The sequence below is a fragment of the Quercus suber genome, unplaced genomic scaffold, assembly GCF_002906115.3.
Source record: "Quercus suber isolate HL8 unplaced genomic scaffold, Cork oak 2.0 scaffold_578, whole genome shotgun sequence".
NCBI lineage: Eukaryota > Viridiplantae > Streptophyta > Magnoliopsida > Fagales > Fagaceae > Quercus > Quercus suber.
This window is the reverse complement of record NW_027070023.1, coordinates 364784-378656: the sequence shown is the minus strand read 5'-3', so window position 1 is coordinate 378656 and position 13873 is coordinate 364784. Positions and strand designations below refer to the sequence as shown.

General features: G+C 33.8%; 1 protein-coding gene and 1 long non-coding RNA gene across 2 annotated transcripts; one reads left to right on the top strand and one right to left on the bottom strand.

Moving 5' to 3' along the window:
* Positions 1 to 1771: 1771 nt before the first annotated feature.
* LOC136063795 (uncharacterized) lies at positions 1772 to 2960 on the top strand. The gene is made up of 2 exons (XR_010625442.1): positions 1772 to 1822; positions 2739 to 2960. It is a non-coding gene; the product is annotated as an uncharacterized LOC136063795 (long non-coding RNA).
* A 3141-nt stretch (positions 2961 to 6101) lies between these two features.
* Positions 6102 to 13236, bottom strand: LOC112012478 (oligopeptide transporter 7-like). Its single transcript, XM_065764692.1, is given in 14 exon segments — positions 6102 to 6444; positions 6447 to 6560; positions 6563 to 6673; positions 6676 to 6873; positions 6876 to 6929; positions 7016 to 7205; positions 7454 to 7709; positions 7846 to 7921; positions 7924 to 7987; positions 7989 to 8086; positions 8089 to 8414; positions 12147 to 12244; positions 12338 to 12861; positions 12969 to 13236. Coding segments are annotated over 14 exon segments (2262 nt in total). The 5' UTR covers positions 13006 to 13236; the 3' UTR covers positions 6102 to 6328.
* Between the last annotated feature and the right edge of the window lie 637 nt (positions 13237 to 13873).

Here is a 13873-nt window from a genome sequence, read left to right as displayed (position 1 = left end):
CATTGTTTCCACTTCAGTTTTGATTATGCATAGTGATATTTTGGGGTCCTCTCCCATTACTTCTTTACTTGGTTTTAATTACCATGTACTCTTTGTTGATGATTACACTCGTTTCACTTGGTTGTTTCTTCTTATGTCTAAAATTGAAGTTTTGTCTGTGTTTAAGCATTTCAAGTCTATGGTTGAAACTCAACATAATTCCAAACTTGAAATTTTAAGAACTGACAATGGTTCTGAATATACTAATGCTGAGTTCAATTCCTTTTGTTCTGCCCATGGTGTTCTTCATCAAACTTTATGTTCTCATACCCCTGAGCAAAATGGTGTATCAGTAAGGAAGCACAAACATGTGTTGAAATAGGTCTTGCTCTCCTTTCCAATCACATCTTCCTCTTAATTTTTGGTTATATGCTTTCATTGCTACAATTACCTTATTAATAGGCTTCCTTCTTCAATGTTAAGCTTTCAGTCTCTTGGGAGAAATTGTTTTCTAAATCACATATGTGCATGCTCTTAAATCCTTTGGTGTGCTTGCTATCCTTTTCTTGAGACTATAATAAAAACAAGTTACACCTGGGTCTAAACCATGTATTTTCTTGGTTATCCTCTCTGTCTAAAGGTTATATTTGCCTGATCTACTTTAATAGAACATACTTGTAATACCCAATTTTGATTTATGATTATCACTATACCTTGTCAATTTTATATAGAGTTGAGGTATTGTATGTGTGTGCATAGTAAGATGGGAGTAGACAATTTTGTGGTGCTACAAATAGGTGAGAAAATTAAAGTTTTAGTGCATACAATTTAGTGAGGCAATTAAAATAAATAAAAAAGAAAGAGAAAGATGTTCTATGGGCTCTTGGAGACTAAAGAGATAAGCCTAAGTGGATTTAAACTCCAGCCCACTACCCCACCAAGCCCACATTTCTAATGTGTTAAAATATAAGTTGGAGGAAAGATAATTAGGGTTTGGGTTAAGAAGGGTTTCATCACTAAGGAGGCTAGGGTTTCATCACTAAGGAGGCTAAAAGGTGTATTTTTCCTTGGAGTTAATTGAAGAGACAACCGATTGTTCAGGTATGATTTTTCATCTGTTAGAATCAAAGAATTAAAAGAGTTAGTGATGTGTGGATTTGTTTCAAAGAGATATCTTTTCCTAGAATTTGGTTTACACTTTTGCGTTAGTCTTTGAATCCAAGATTGAGCCACGGAATTTCAATGAATCCGTGATTTTGGCTTAAGTCTTCTTCAGTTTTGTACATATAAATTATATAAATAATGAGACAATGATGCTGCCACCGTTCCAGTGGGATTATGCTATTAAAATCATTGAGGTTATATATTAAATTAGAATTGGCTTCCTATTAGATTTGTATATATTGAGGTTTTGTATATGTTGTTCTCTGTGGGTCCCTAGATTTGTTTATATCGGGTCTTCTATTAGATTTATATATATTACGTCCTATTAGATTTTCCACGTTTTCTTGATTATATTATTAGTTTAGGATTGACCTAAAGAGAAGGTGGCGATCAGTAATAACATGAGGTCTTGTGGTTGGTTTAATTTGATATTTGATATTTGGTCAATTGTTTTAGAAAACTAATAGGTATATTCGGATTTGATGTTTCTACGTATGGGAACTAGTTCCGCCTATATTATGACTCTAGGAAAATAAATAGAAGGTTGTGGAGGATTATAGTGTTTTAGGAAGTAGTTTATGATCATGAAATTTCATGCTTATTGATTAAAGTAATTTTCTGTTTAGAGCTTACGAAGACTAAAAGTGCTCGGCTGTGTTCGGATATATTAGCAAGAGAGGTAAGTAATTATGCATAATATGCACAGGTTTTGTCATTTAGGTTCTTAGATGTCAAAGGTTTTCAAAAGCCATATTTTTAAGCTTATGTTTTCTAAAGTTTATTGAAAGCATTATTTTTACATTATTGAAAGAGAAACTTCAACTTTTAGACAATGTTTTAAAGAGAAAGTTCGAATTTTAAATAACGTTTTTGAACGTCCAAATCTCATTTAAAAGATGATTTATACTAAACTATTTTTCAAAATAATTGAATTTCAAAGTAAGTTTTCTAAAAAGGTTCTTGTCCTTTAAATTTGTTAAAACCAAGTGATTTCAAAGTCATGTTCCTATTCTCCAAATGGTATTTAAAAAGTTTCTTAATCAAATTTTTCATTTGTTCTTATTCATTCCCTAAGTGAGAGTCAAGCATCCTTTGATTTATGTTCAATTCGATATTGTGATATTCGCTATGCCTGTATATTTGGAATAATTGTTAATATTAAGAAAATTATTCTATTTTGTATATATTTCGTTTTGTGATATGTGACTCAGAATGAATGTTTTTAGAATTGATCAGATGTATCAGGTATATGTGTAAATCCGCTCACAGGATTGTATGTGAGAATATGTGTTGATCCCTCACCAGCAGGGGTTAGATGTTGGTATCCGCTCACAGGATTGTATGTGAGAATATGTGATGTGTATATGTGACACTGTGCTCTGATCAATTATATGTATGTGATTTCTAATGATTTTAAGATGTGATTACATATGTATTAAGTGATTCATTATATGTTTTGAAATAATTATTTTTGATATCATTAAATGAGTTTGTGAAAAATCAAAATACTCGTGCGTTGCTTGACTCTGTTCTTTTGTGTATTCTGTATAATTACTTACTAGATGTGGCTCACCTCATCAATTACTATTTTTCAGATTGAAGTATAGTGGGGAATATAGGACCTTCTGATCGCTTTGTAAGGTGCAAGGTTGAGCGTGGAAGTTGTAGGCGATTTTCTATATTACCTGAAGACTTATAGAATTTTAGTTATCCTTATTTTGTAATTCATGATTTATATTTTGGAGATTATTTCCAATTTGTGGAGTTTAGATTTTTGTAAGAGGTTATTTATTAAGAGCATTGTTTATTTGGAGTTTCGAATTATATTTAAACTAATTGTGTTCATTGGGTTATATAAGTTCAGTAGGTTAGTCATGTATCTAAATCCATGTTCCATGGATTTGGTCGTGACATACATTGCTTGTCATGTGTTGTTTAATGAAAATCTCTTTCCTTTTGCTACTAATTCTCATTTTACCAATCCTCATGTTCCTTTTTCTTCTTCCTTGTCTGATTGGTTGTCTCATTCTATGTCTCCTCCTGCTCCTTTAGAACCCTCTCCATCTGTTGCTACTCCTAATTCTTCTTCCCTTCCATCAGATTCTGATTTAGTGTCTTCTCTACTTCCCTCCTTCCTTTCTACTTCTTGTCATATTCCTGCTGTTCTTGCTCCTATTGACACTTCTTCCTCAGTATCTACTACCCTTATACCTTCTTTACCTACCCTTCGAGATACTATTCAACCTTCTTTATCCTCCTCTTATCTTGCTCCTACTAATCTTGTTCCTTCTTCCACTAATACCCATCCTATAGTTACAAGGTCTAAGCATGGAATATATAAGCCTAAAGTTATGCAAGTACAATGTGACTATACTGAAACAGAACCTCCTTCCTTTACCATTGCTTCCAAGCATTCTTAATGGGTGGCTACCATAGATGCTGAATTCCAATCATTATAGAAGCAACAAACTTGGTCTTTGGTCCCTCTTCCTCCACATAAGAATGTTGTGACTTGCAAATGAGTTTATAAGCTTAAGAGACAGTGATGGGTCTATTGCAAGGTATAAAGTGAGGTTAGTGGCTAGAGGGTATCTACAACAGTATGGGTTGAATTATGATGAAACCTTTAGTCTTGTTGTCAAACCTGCTACAGTTAGACTTCTTCTTACTTTGGCTGTGTAACATGGTTGGAAATTGAAGCAATTAGATGTTTCAAATGCTTTTTACATGGTGTTCTTAAGGAGGAGGTCTTTATGGCACAACCTCAAGGATATGTTGATCCTGATTTTCCTAAACATGTGTGTCTTCTTCATAAAGCCCTTTATGGTCTCAAGCAAGCTGTTAGGGCTTAGTTTGAGAGATTTACTTCTCAGCTGCTTAATGTGGGTTTTTGTGCTTCAACTATTGATGGTAACTTGTTCATCTTGAGGCATCAGTCTTTCACTGTGTATTTGTTGCTTTATGTAGATGATATTATCATCACTGGTAATAGCTCTTCCTTTGTATCCTCTATTATCAAGCTTTTGCTCAAGGAGTTTGATCTGAAAGATCTTGGCTTGCTTCACTACTTTCTTGGTTTACAGATTGATCGTACCTCTACTGGTTTGTTTGTCCATCAAACCAAATATGCATCTGATCTTCTTCAGAAATTTAGAATGACTAACTGCAAGCCTTGCAAGACACCATGAACAGTTTTGTAGACAAAAAAACAAATGATCAAACAAAAACAATTGAAGTCAGCTACATTGTTCTTAGCTGACTTGGTTCTATGTTATACTATAATTTATTTAATTTCATGTAACTTTCAAGTTTTACTGGATTGCAAATATTATTGAAAGTGATTTCTTAGCTTTGTTGACTATTATATTCACAGCTAGCTGGATTATGAGACAATAACTAAATATGCCAGGTGTATAAACAAAAAGAGAGAAATTGTGTGTTCTAATTAGCTCAACTGATATTGTTCAAACCTTGCTTGTGCCAAAAAAATCAATTAGTGTATTGGGGCTGATAATAAAGAACATTATCATGAAAAAAAATTACTAATTGAAATTCTATTGTATTTATCTAAAATAATAATAATAATAATTTTAGTGGTTGACTCACCTTCATTTAATAAAAAGAGAGGAAAAAGGAAAGTGCCACTAGTGCATGAATTTTAATGTGCATAGGTGCCAAAGAATAATGCTACAAGCACAAATTATTTTACAATATTTTTCAAACTATTGATGTAGCAAATTCTTACTAGTTCTAATCTGGACGACCATTAATATCACATTTTTATTTACCAATAATTATTTAGTAAATGGTAAGCAACATCAGCAATTTTTAAAAATGTTGTAAAATAGTTTATATCTGTAGCATTACTCATGTGCCAAAGAGTAATACTACAAACACAAATTATTTTACAACATTTTTACAAATTATTAATGTAACAAATTCTTACTGGTTCTAATCTGAGCCATCATTAATATAAAAATTTTAGATTGATTTTTTCAGAAGGCTTTAAAACGATATAATTCTGTAGAGAAAAAAAAAATAAATTAAAGGCGACATTTTCTCTCTTATGGCAATAACCCAATTTAACAGAAGTACATGTAATGAAATTTAAACCACTGTTGTGAAAGTTTTTTTTTTTTTTTTCCTTTTCTTTATAGGCAGTTAGATGTGACAATACCACTTCAATATATAATAACGATTAAAAAAAAAAAGTATTGCATGCTCTGTTACACATCCATTTTTTAAACTAAATTTGTGAGTTTAAAATACGATTTCATTGTGTAATAACACTATGCAAATAATAATGCCACAAGATAGGCAGAGTGCTTTTTTTTAATTTTTTTTATAAGGAAATATTAACAAATGTTCTAAGGGTATTGATTTAAGAACTTTTTTTAGAAACATTTTATGGAAAAAAGATAAAGTATTTATTTTTCTCATAGCTTTTTATATTTCTCATAAAAGTTGTATCAAAATTTTCCTAATATGGTTTATTAACAATTATTTTAAGGCACCCGTTAACATATCCTTTTTTCTTTTTTCTTTTTTAATTTTCAATTTCTTTTTCTTTTCTGGGTAAGAAGGTACACGGATTCACATCAGGTGCAATACCTAGGATATTGCACCTGGTGCAATACCAAATGAATGGTTGAGATTGAAAGTTGAAAAGCAACTTTCAATCTCAACCATTGAATAAAATATATTAAAAACAAATGAAAAAGTTAAAAAAGTAAAAAAATTGTGAAGGAAATGGGTAAATTGCAGCAGGTGCAATACCCTCTGTAGTGCATGAATTTGCAATTAAGAAGGTACACAGGATCCTAACTTCTTAGATCACTTGTAGTGTTCATGTCCAATTATAAATTTTTACGATGATATCGTAATCAAGATTAATTTTCCTTTTGTCTCTCCTTAGTTAAGACACGGATAAACCCCAACATGCACAACATACTAAAAAGTCATCCAAATCTAAGGATTTCTTGATGCAAAGGTATAAATCTTTAACCTTTGTATAACATTTGATTTTCAATTGCCAACTGCCTCCCAGTTTAATAAGAACTCTTCAAGAGGGAGAAGGGTTATATACAAAGTGAATTTGAAGAAAAGTGAGTTTTCTTGTCCCCAAGAGATCCACTGGGAACTTTGATTACACATGTAAACCAATTTCGTTTCTTTTTCATCTCTTTTAGTAGACAACTGGACAACCTTCAACCACAACACCTACGGCAGTTGGGCAAGAAGCCAAGGGACATCCATCAAGGTCATTTCCCCACCAACTAAGGCTAACATCCTCCAAACCAAGCAAAAATATAAAAGCACCCCCATAAAGGCAAGGCCAGCATCAAGTGCCCCAGAAAGAACATAATTGTTACGTTGCCACCAATTCGGCATATATCTATATGCAACAAACCCAGAGAGAAACCTGCAATAATCCAAGTAGTGTAGTTGACTGCAGTAGCTGGTGGCATATATCCTGTGGCACCTATCAAGACTGGCATGTTAATGAGTCTAATCCACTCTTGTTGAGGAAGGCTTTAGCTGCCAACCACACAAGAATAGGAGCAATTGCTCCGCCTAGGAAGAACCAATTTACTGCCTCGTATGTTCCCAAGTCTCCAAAAATTCTACGAGGACCGATCAAACCCCATATAACAGATGCATCATAAAACACAGTATCACTTGGGCAGGTCCATACAGAGGATGTGTCCTCACATATGTCAGGGATGGTTCCATTAGCCACCATGCTGTGCCCAAGTACACGAAGCATGCTATAAGGGTCCAACAACCTAATTAGGCAGAGGTAAAAAAGTTATTAATGACAATGCATCCAAATAGATTTATAGGAAACAGGTTTAAGGGATTTAAGTATAACTGATCACCTGTGCCATGAACATTGTTCTAGGAGGGATTTTCATGTAGTGACCTAGCTTGAAGTCTTGTAAAAAGGTTACAGCTTGTGTCATACTTATGTACCCATAAACCTTGAAACACATGTTAGCAACTGGATATCCTGGGTAGATATACCCAATTATATACTCAGTGATGATGTTCAAGCCTGGTGTCTGCCATTAGAAAAAGATTAGGAACATAAACTAATTGATGCAAATATATTTAAATTGACTATTTGACCTTGTATGTAATAAACAAATTGTATTTGTTAAGATGAGTTAACAAATAAGAAGCTGAATTGCTTAGAGATATCATAAATTGTTGGTGGACAATACATGCAACAACATAAAAAGTTGTCAATATTTTTGTAAAATAGGTTCAAAAAAGACGTAAAAATTATTCAAGTTTGAAAATAAATTACCTGGTTTGTAATAGCAGTGATGATTCCAATTGGAAGAGTGAATAAAATGGCAATTGCACATGCAAGTAAAACACCCCACCAAGGCAGTTGAAGCTGTTCAATATAATATTCACAGGCAAATATGGTCAAGGCAATGTTACAAATAAGAATGATCACAAACCACCACTCAGGAACTTGCTTGTACTTCCTCATTAGTTTGGTGTGTATATCCATTGTTTTATCTTGAAAACTCGATTTGCTTTGCTCCCATATTTCTCTACATTTTACCACACAAAAATGAGCATTAAACATTAACACGCTAGCTGCCTGAGCCAATTCCTTGTCACATTATAATATATTGTACATTATATGTCAAATTTGAATGTCATAATGTTCCTGGTAGAATTAAGTACCTTCCATGGAATAGTGCAACATGTACAATTGTAGCAGTAAGTGCAGCAAAACCAACACCATAAGTCATTGCAAAAATGTGCTGAGATAAAGTGGCCCTTCACGTTCATATGCCGCGAGGTCAAGGTGGAAACTAGAATCAATGAATGGATGAAATATTGTACACTTGGCCAGTTGAGGTGAAAAGATCATCAGAAAATATAGGGAAGGTTTTGGCCTTGTAGACATTGAGCCAATAACATATGGGGTCAAAATGTACATTACAAAAACAAATCCTGCAGCAACATTGGCTGTGGCAAACCATGGACTTGCAAGAGGGCTCCCAAGGTAGGCAGAGATAGTGGACCAGTCAAGCCCAACAGTGGCAATTCCAAGCCCATAAAGACCAGAACCAAGCTGTTGGGCTAGGACAGAAGTGGGGAATATCCAGCAAATCCAAGAGAGGGAAGTTAACATTTCAAAGAGGTAGCCTGGGAATACATAGTAAGCAAAGCTGCAGATGAAGGCAATTAAAAAGAATTGGGTTCTTGTTAATCCACCTTTGGGCCTTTTTTCTTTCTCGTGAAGAGCCCTGAAACAAAAAAAAAATGCTTAATTACTTTCGAAGCCCAGAAATAACGAGACTTATGTGTCTATATTCTGGGCTAACTTAGAGCCCAAATTGCTTTTGTAAGGGCTCCTATATGATTGGGCAAGATTTGCAATGAAAATTGTAGTAGTGTAGTATGTTTGATTAATTTAATGCTATTATATGGTTCTTATGCATTAAATTATTTCTTTCTTTTTTTCCTCTTTTTTTATGAGGAAAATTTGGCTTTTTTCCAAAGCTTCACTAATTCAATCTTTGTTTATGTAAACAAAGTAATAGCATCTAATATTTGGAAATTGGAAATTTCATCTAATGTTTTGTAGATGAAAAGAAAATTGTCCAATTGAGTATTCTGGGACAAAGTTGAAAACACTTGAGCTCTCTCAGTAAAGTGAATATACTAATGTTTTAGTGGGTATTGGATGGCTTTAATAAGTGAGTTGAGCTTCTGAAAATACGTGACCAACTCATTCACGAGGACACTAAGAGCCCGTTTGGATTAGCCAATTCTCATCACTCAAACTGAGAATTGGCGTGAGACCTACTAAAAATCTGATGTTTGGCTTGATTTTCTATCTTTGTTTTCATCACTCAAACTGAGTTTGAGTGATGCTACAGTGCCGAAAACTGAAAACACCAATTTGATGTTTTCAGTTTCTGAGTTACATAACTTAGTGGCTTAGTGGTAAATATTGTGACTTTATGGGACCCACATTCAGACACTCAAGGCCACTTTTTCTTCTTCACTTTTTCTCTCCACCGTCACCTCTTTTCTCTTTTCTTCCTTAAGCTGGGTTCTTTTAGCTGCTTCTCTTTTTCTTATCTTTTTTTTTTCTTCTTCACGGCTGGGTTCTTTCATCTTCTTCTCTTTTTTCTTTTTTTTTTTTCTTTTTCTTTTTTCTTTTCTTTCTTTCTTCTTCACAGCTGGGTTCTTTCATCTTCTTCTTCTTTTTTTTTTCTTTTTTCTTTTCTTTCTTTCTTCTTCACTCTAGTTTCTTTTCTTCTTTTTCTTCACGCGATGATGGCAGAGATGGCAGAGGGCTTCGATTTTAGTTGTGATTTACGTTTTAATCGGGTTAAGGTATGCTTTTGGGGCTTCGATTTCAAGGCTTTTTTTTTTCCTCATCTTCTTCTTTATTTTTCTTTCTTCTTCAGACCCACTCTAAGGTTTTTTTTTTTCTTCTTCTTCTTCTTTCTTTGTTCTTCACTCTGGTTTCTTCTCTTAGCTACTTTTTTTTTTCTTTTTTTTTTCTTCAAGCGGTGATGGTAGAGATGGCTGAGTTTGGGTCTCTAATCTAAGGATTTGGGTTTGGGTTTTTTTTTTTTGTGGTTGTGGTGGTTTGAGGCTTGGATTTTTTAGTGGAGGTTGTGGTTTTGATTGAGGACTGTTGGTGGGTTTGGATTTTTGATTCATTCAAATTTTTTGGTGGACGTTGTGGTTGTGTTGAGGGCTGTTGGTGGTGGTGGTTGTGGTTGTGGATTTCTGGGTTTGGCATTGGTAGTGGTGGTGGTGGTGGAGCTGTGTTGATGGTGGTGGATGAAGGGTTTGTCATTGGTGGTGGTGGAGCTGGGTTTCAGTGAAGCTGGGTTTGAAGAGCAGAGAAGAAAAGGGACGCGGGTAGCAACCGTATTTTTCTGTGCAGTGTCAGTGGGTGGGTCCATCATTTTGGCAAAAAGTGAAGTTAAAAACAGAGATAAATGACTGAGTTTTGTGACCAAACAAAGTATTGAGATTTTTTGAGTGATGGTGGAGTTTGACTGGTGAGTTATGGGTTTTGAGTTTAAGTCATGAAAACTAAGAATTGAGAAATGAAAACTGAGATACCTCTAAACCAAACGGGCCCTAAATATTTGACATTTTGACTAGTGGATATTGTCATCATGGACCCGAAACAAATTTTCAAACAGCTTTGGTTTGGCTGATTTAGAGGATTGGGATTTAGTGGTAAATGTTAACTTGGGCCAAAATGAATTTAAAGTCTACCAAAAAAAAAAAAAAAAAATCGAGCTTAATGTGAATTAAAGCGAAAACTTCGACCAAATTCATTTGCTCCAAACACATAAGATGCTCAATCCAAAAGTGCCAGGCTCTGGGGTCTGGGGGTGTGAGTGTGTGCTCACCTTTGACCTTCAGGTGGTTAGGTATATATGGTGCAAAACAAAAAACTATATATATACGGAGTCCAAATCCTCTGTCTCATCAATTATGCTCCACTTCATGTTCCACCAATAAAATTTGAACAACTAACCTTTTTCATTAAATGAGATATCTCATTAAATAAGACAACTAGCCTCTCTTATTAAAGTCAGAATTATCTCATTTAATGAAAGAGGCTAGTTGTCCAAGTTTTATTAGTGGAGCATAAAGTGGAGCACAATTGATGAGACAGAGGATTTGGACTCATATATACGTGCGTGTGTGCGCGCGGGTGGAGTTCAAATCTCAACTTGTCTTTTTTGCAATATACTAATCTCAAAAAATAAATAAAATAAACAGTACTAAAACGTAAATAACAAACTAATCACAAATTGTCAAATAAATCTCATAGCAACACATTGCCTATAAAGGCCATCATCTACGCTGTCCTTATTTTATTGTCAATTATGAAAAGTATCATCTAATAAGCTCGTTTTTATTTGTACTGTTGATTTTGAATTAAAAATTTGACAAACATAATATATTTTTTTTCTTTTGAGAAGAATAAACATAATAATTAAATACATAATAACGCATGATGTGCATGCACATGCATAAAAAATTATTGTAATAGCTTTCTTATTATAATGTATGGGTCTCATTGCATTTTTTGATACTATTTATACGTCCTACTATACTATTTCAATTAACTTTTATTTTTATTTATAGTACTTTTCGTAAAAATATTTCAGTTTTATCAAAATTAATAGATCCTAAACAGATCCTTACTGCAAGAAGTAATTTTAGTAATGTTTGACTTTGAATAACCAACATAGTGAGCTTGGGGAATTGAAAAAACGATAATAATAAATCTGAGACACCAACCGGTCATGATCATCACTCACCACCAGCATGGCCACCTAACCGAAAGCATAACCATCGGAAGAGTGACACATATTTATTTAAACCAAAAATTAAGAAATATTCACATAAATGTTTTGATACTCAGATTATGTGAATAAAATTAGACAGGCATGTGTTAGCTACGGGGTGTTTGTTAAAGAATTGAGTTGGATTATGAAAATAATGTGTAGTATATATTACACGAAAAAAAAAAAAAGTATTTGGTATCAAATGTTACCAAGTCATCCATATCAAAATTCAATAAAAAAGAGATATGTGTGCAAAAATAACTACCACTAATACATGTCATTTAATTGTTAGTGAGTTAGTTATTTTTTGCTAACATATTTCACATTTTTTGAATTTTGATACCACTGACATTGTATCATTTAATACCTAATACATTTTCCTATTACACACACTTTCACATATAGTACACACAATCCCTAAAAAAATGAAAATTAAGTTACAGTTTTGAAGTTGGAAACCAAGACTTGAAGCCACAATTTTCCTTGTTTTTGAAGAGTGTATAGTGCATACTATGTGTGAATTAAGCTATATGTACTAAATATTTCCCAAAAATAATTAAGAAAAATCTTAATTATAACTTGGATTAGTCTTTTTGATATACCTAATAACTCTTCCTTCGTCACAATTTTACTCGTCAAAATTACCTGAACAATGAAACCTGAACCAAATTCGCAGGCCACCACATAGCTGCTGGCTCAACAAGGTACCTCCTGAATATCCCAGCCCATCCGAACCCCAACACCTACCATTCAAAACCCTTCAAACCTAATCAACAAACATAAGAAAAATATCCCTAAACAAACTCTACCAAAGTAACAAAACAAATAAAACTAACCTGAGTTGTTATAATAACGAGCAGGGACACAAAAAACGTGATTTGCTGTTTATAAAAAACCTTAACCACAGTAACAACATGAATGGCATACACAGTCCCAGCTCCAGAGTTAGCAAAGATTGTAATAAGAACATGTTCTTTGACATTGAAAGGACCAGGATTCAACGTGAATTCCCAACGTTTTCCTTTGAAGAACACACGGTCAGTGATTTTTGCAGCCATTAATTGGCCAAGAGGTACCACAGCTATCTGAGCTGAAATGGCTGTGATTGTTAATGGCTCAGTGCGGTACCAAAAGAACTGGTTGAGAAAAGATAGGAGGATACATGAGAGAGCTCCTAAGACCCACATTCTAAATGTGAGAACTGGAAGTGATGGGTCGTCTGTGATTGGTACTGTTAGAGCAACTTGTTTGATTGGTGAATTCTCCTCCGGTTCTTGCTCTTCATTAACCTCGGATGTAGAATTGGGTTCCATAGCTTGTGATGAAGATGCAACTGGGTCATCTTTCTCATCCTTAGATACTAAAACCCAATAAACAAAAAGTTCAATTTCAATAACAAAGGAATTAGAGTACAGTATTTAGTAGTACTAGAAAATTAAATAATGAGAAAGCTAGCTAGAGACTTACTGAGAGGGGTTCTAATCTCATCTGAGGATTCTTCCATGGTTTTTCTGTCTACCTTTCTGGGACTAGCTCCCAAAGATTCTAATATCCGTTTGCTTACAAAAGATGCAGTGAATTTAACAGTACAAGGGATAAGAATCAGAATCTAGGAGGGCTTTTTTGAATGGCAAAAATTAAAATGAGTTGGAAATGTTTTCTTGGGAGGTCACGAATTTAGTTGGGGTTATGCCAAAAACTGCTAATAATAATTAGGTGAGTGAGTTGTTGCAGGCGCTGACCCACGTGATTTGACCTTCTTCTTTCCCTCCCCTTTGGTTTTAGTCTACAATCAGTCCATCACAACAATTTTTACAAAATAGTTTACAATTGTGAATATGGTAAGTTTACGATGGTCAAATGTGGTAAGTTATGAATAACGATAGATGAATGATAAATGATAAAATAATATTGGTAAAATTGTAATATGCTTAAACGAGAATTAATAAAAGAGAGATGCTACGTTTACAACAATTTTACAACATTTTTACAACAAATCACAGGTGGTTAGTTGTTATTGGTTCAAATTTGAAACTAACACTAAGATTACTTTTTTGCCCTAATAATAACAACCAGTAACAACCTGCCACTTAGGATTTGTTATAAAAATGTTGTAAAATTATTGTAGACATATCATTTCTCTTAATAAAAACTTACCCACTCAAATTTTGTGAAAATTATTATCACGTTACTCGCTCAAATTTTATAGAAATTGGTGTCACATTACTCTAATGTCTTCCATTCAGCTTTAGAGAAATTGGAAGATAGTTGGAGCTTATAATCATCAAGTAAGAAATCCCAACACTTGGACCTCTTAGGAAGTCCTCATGTTGCACTTGCACCCCTAAAAAAAATCCAGTAAAAAAAAAAAA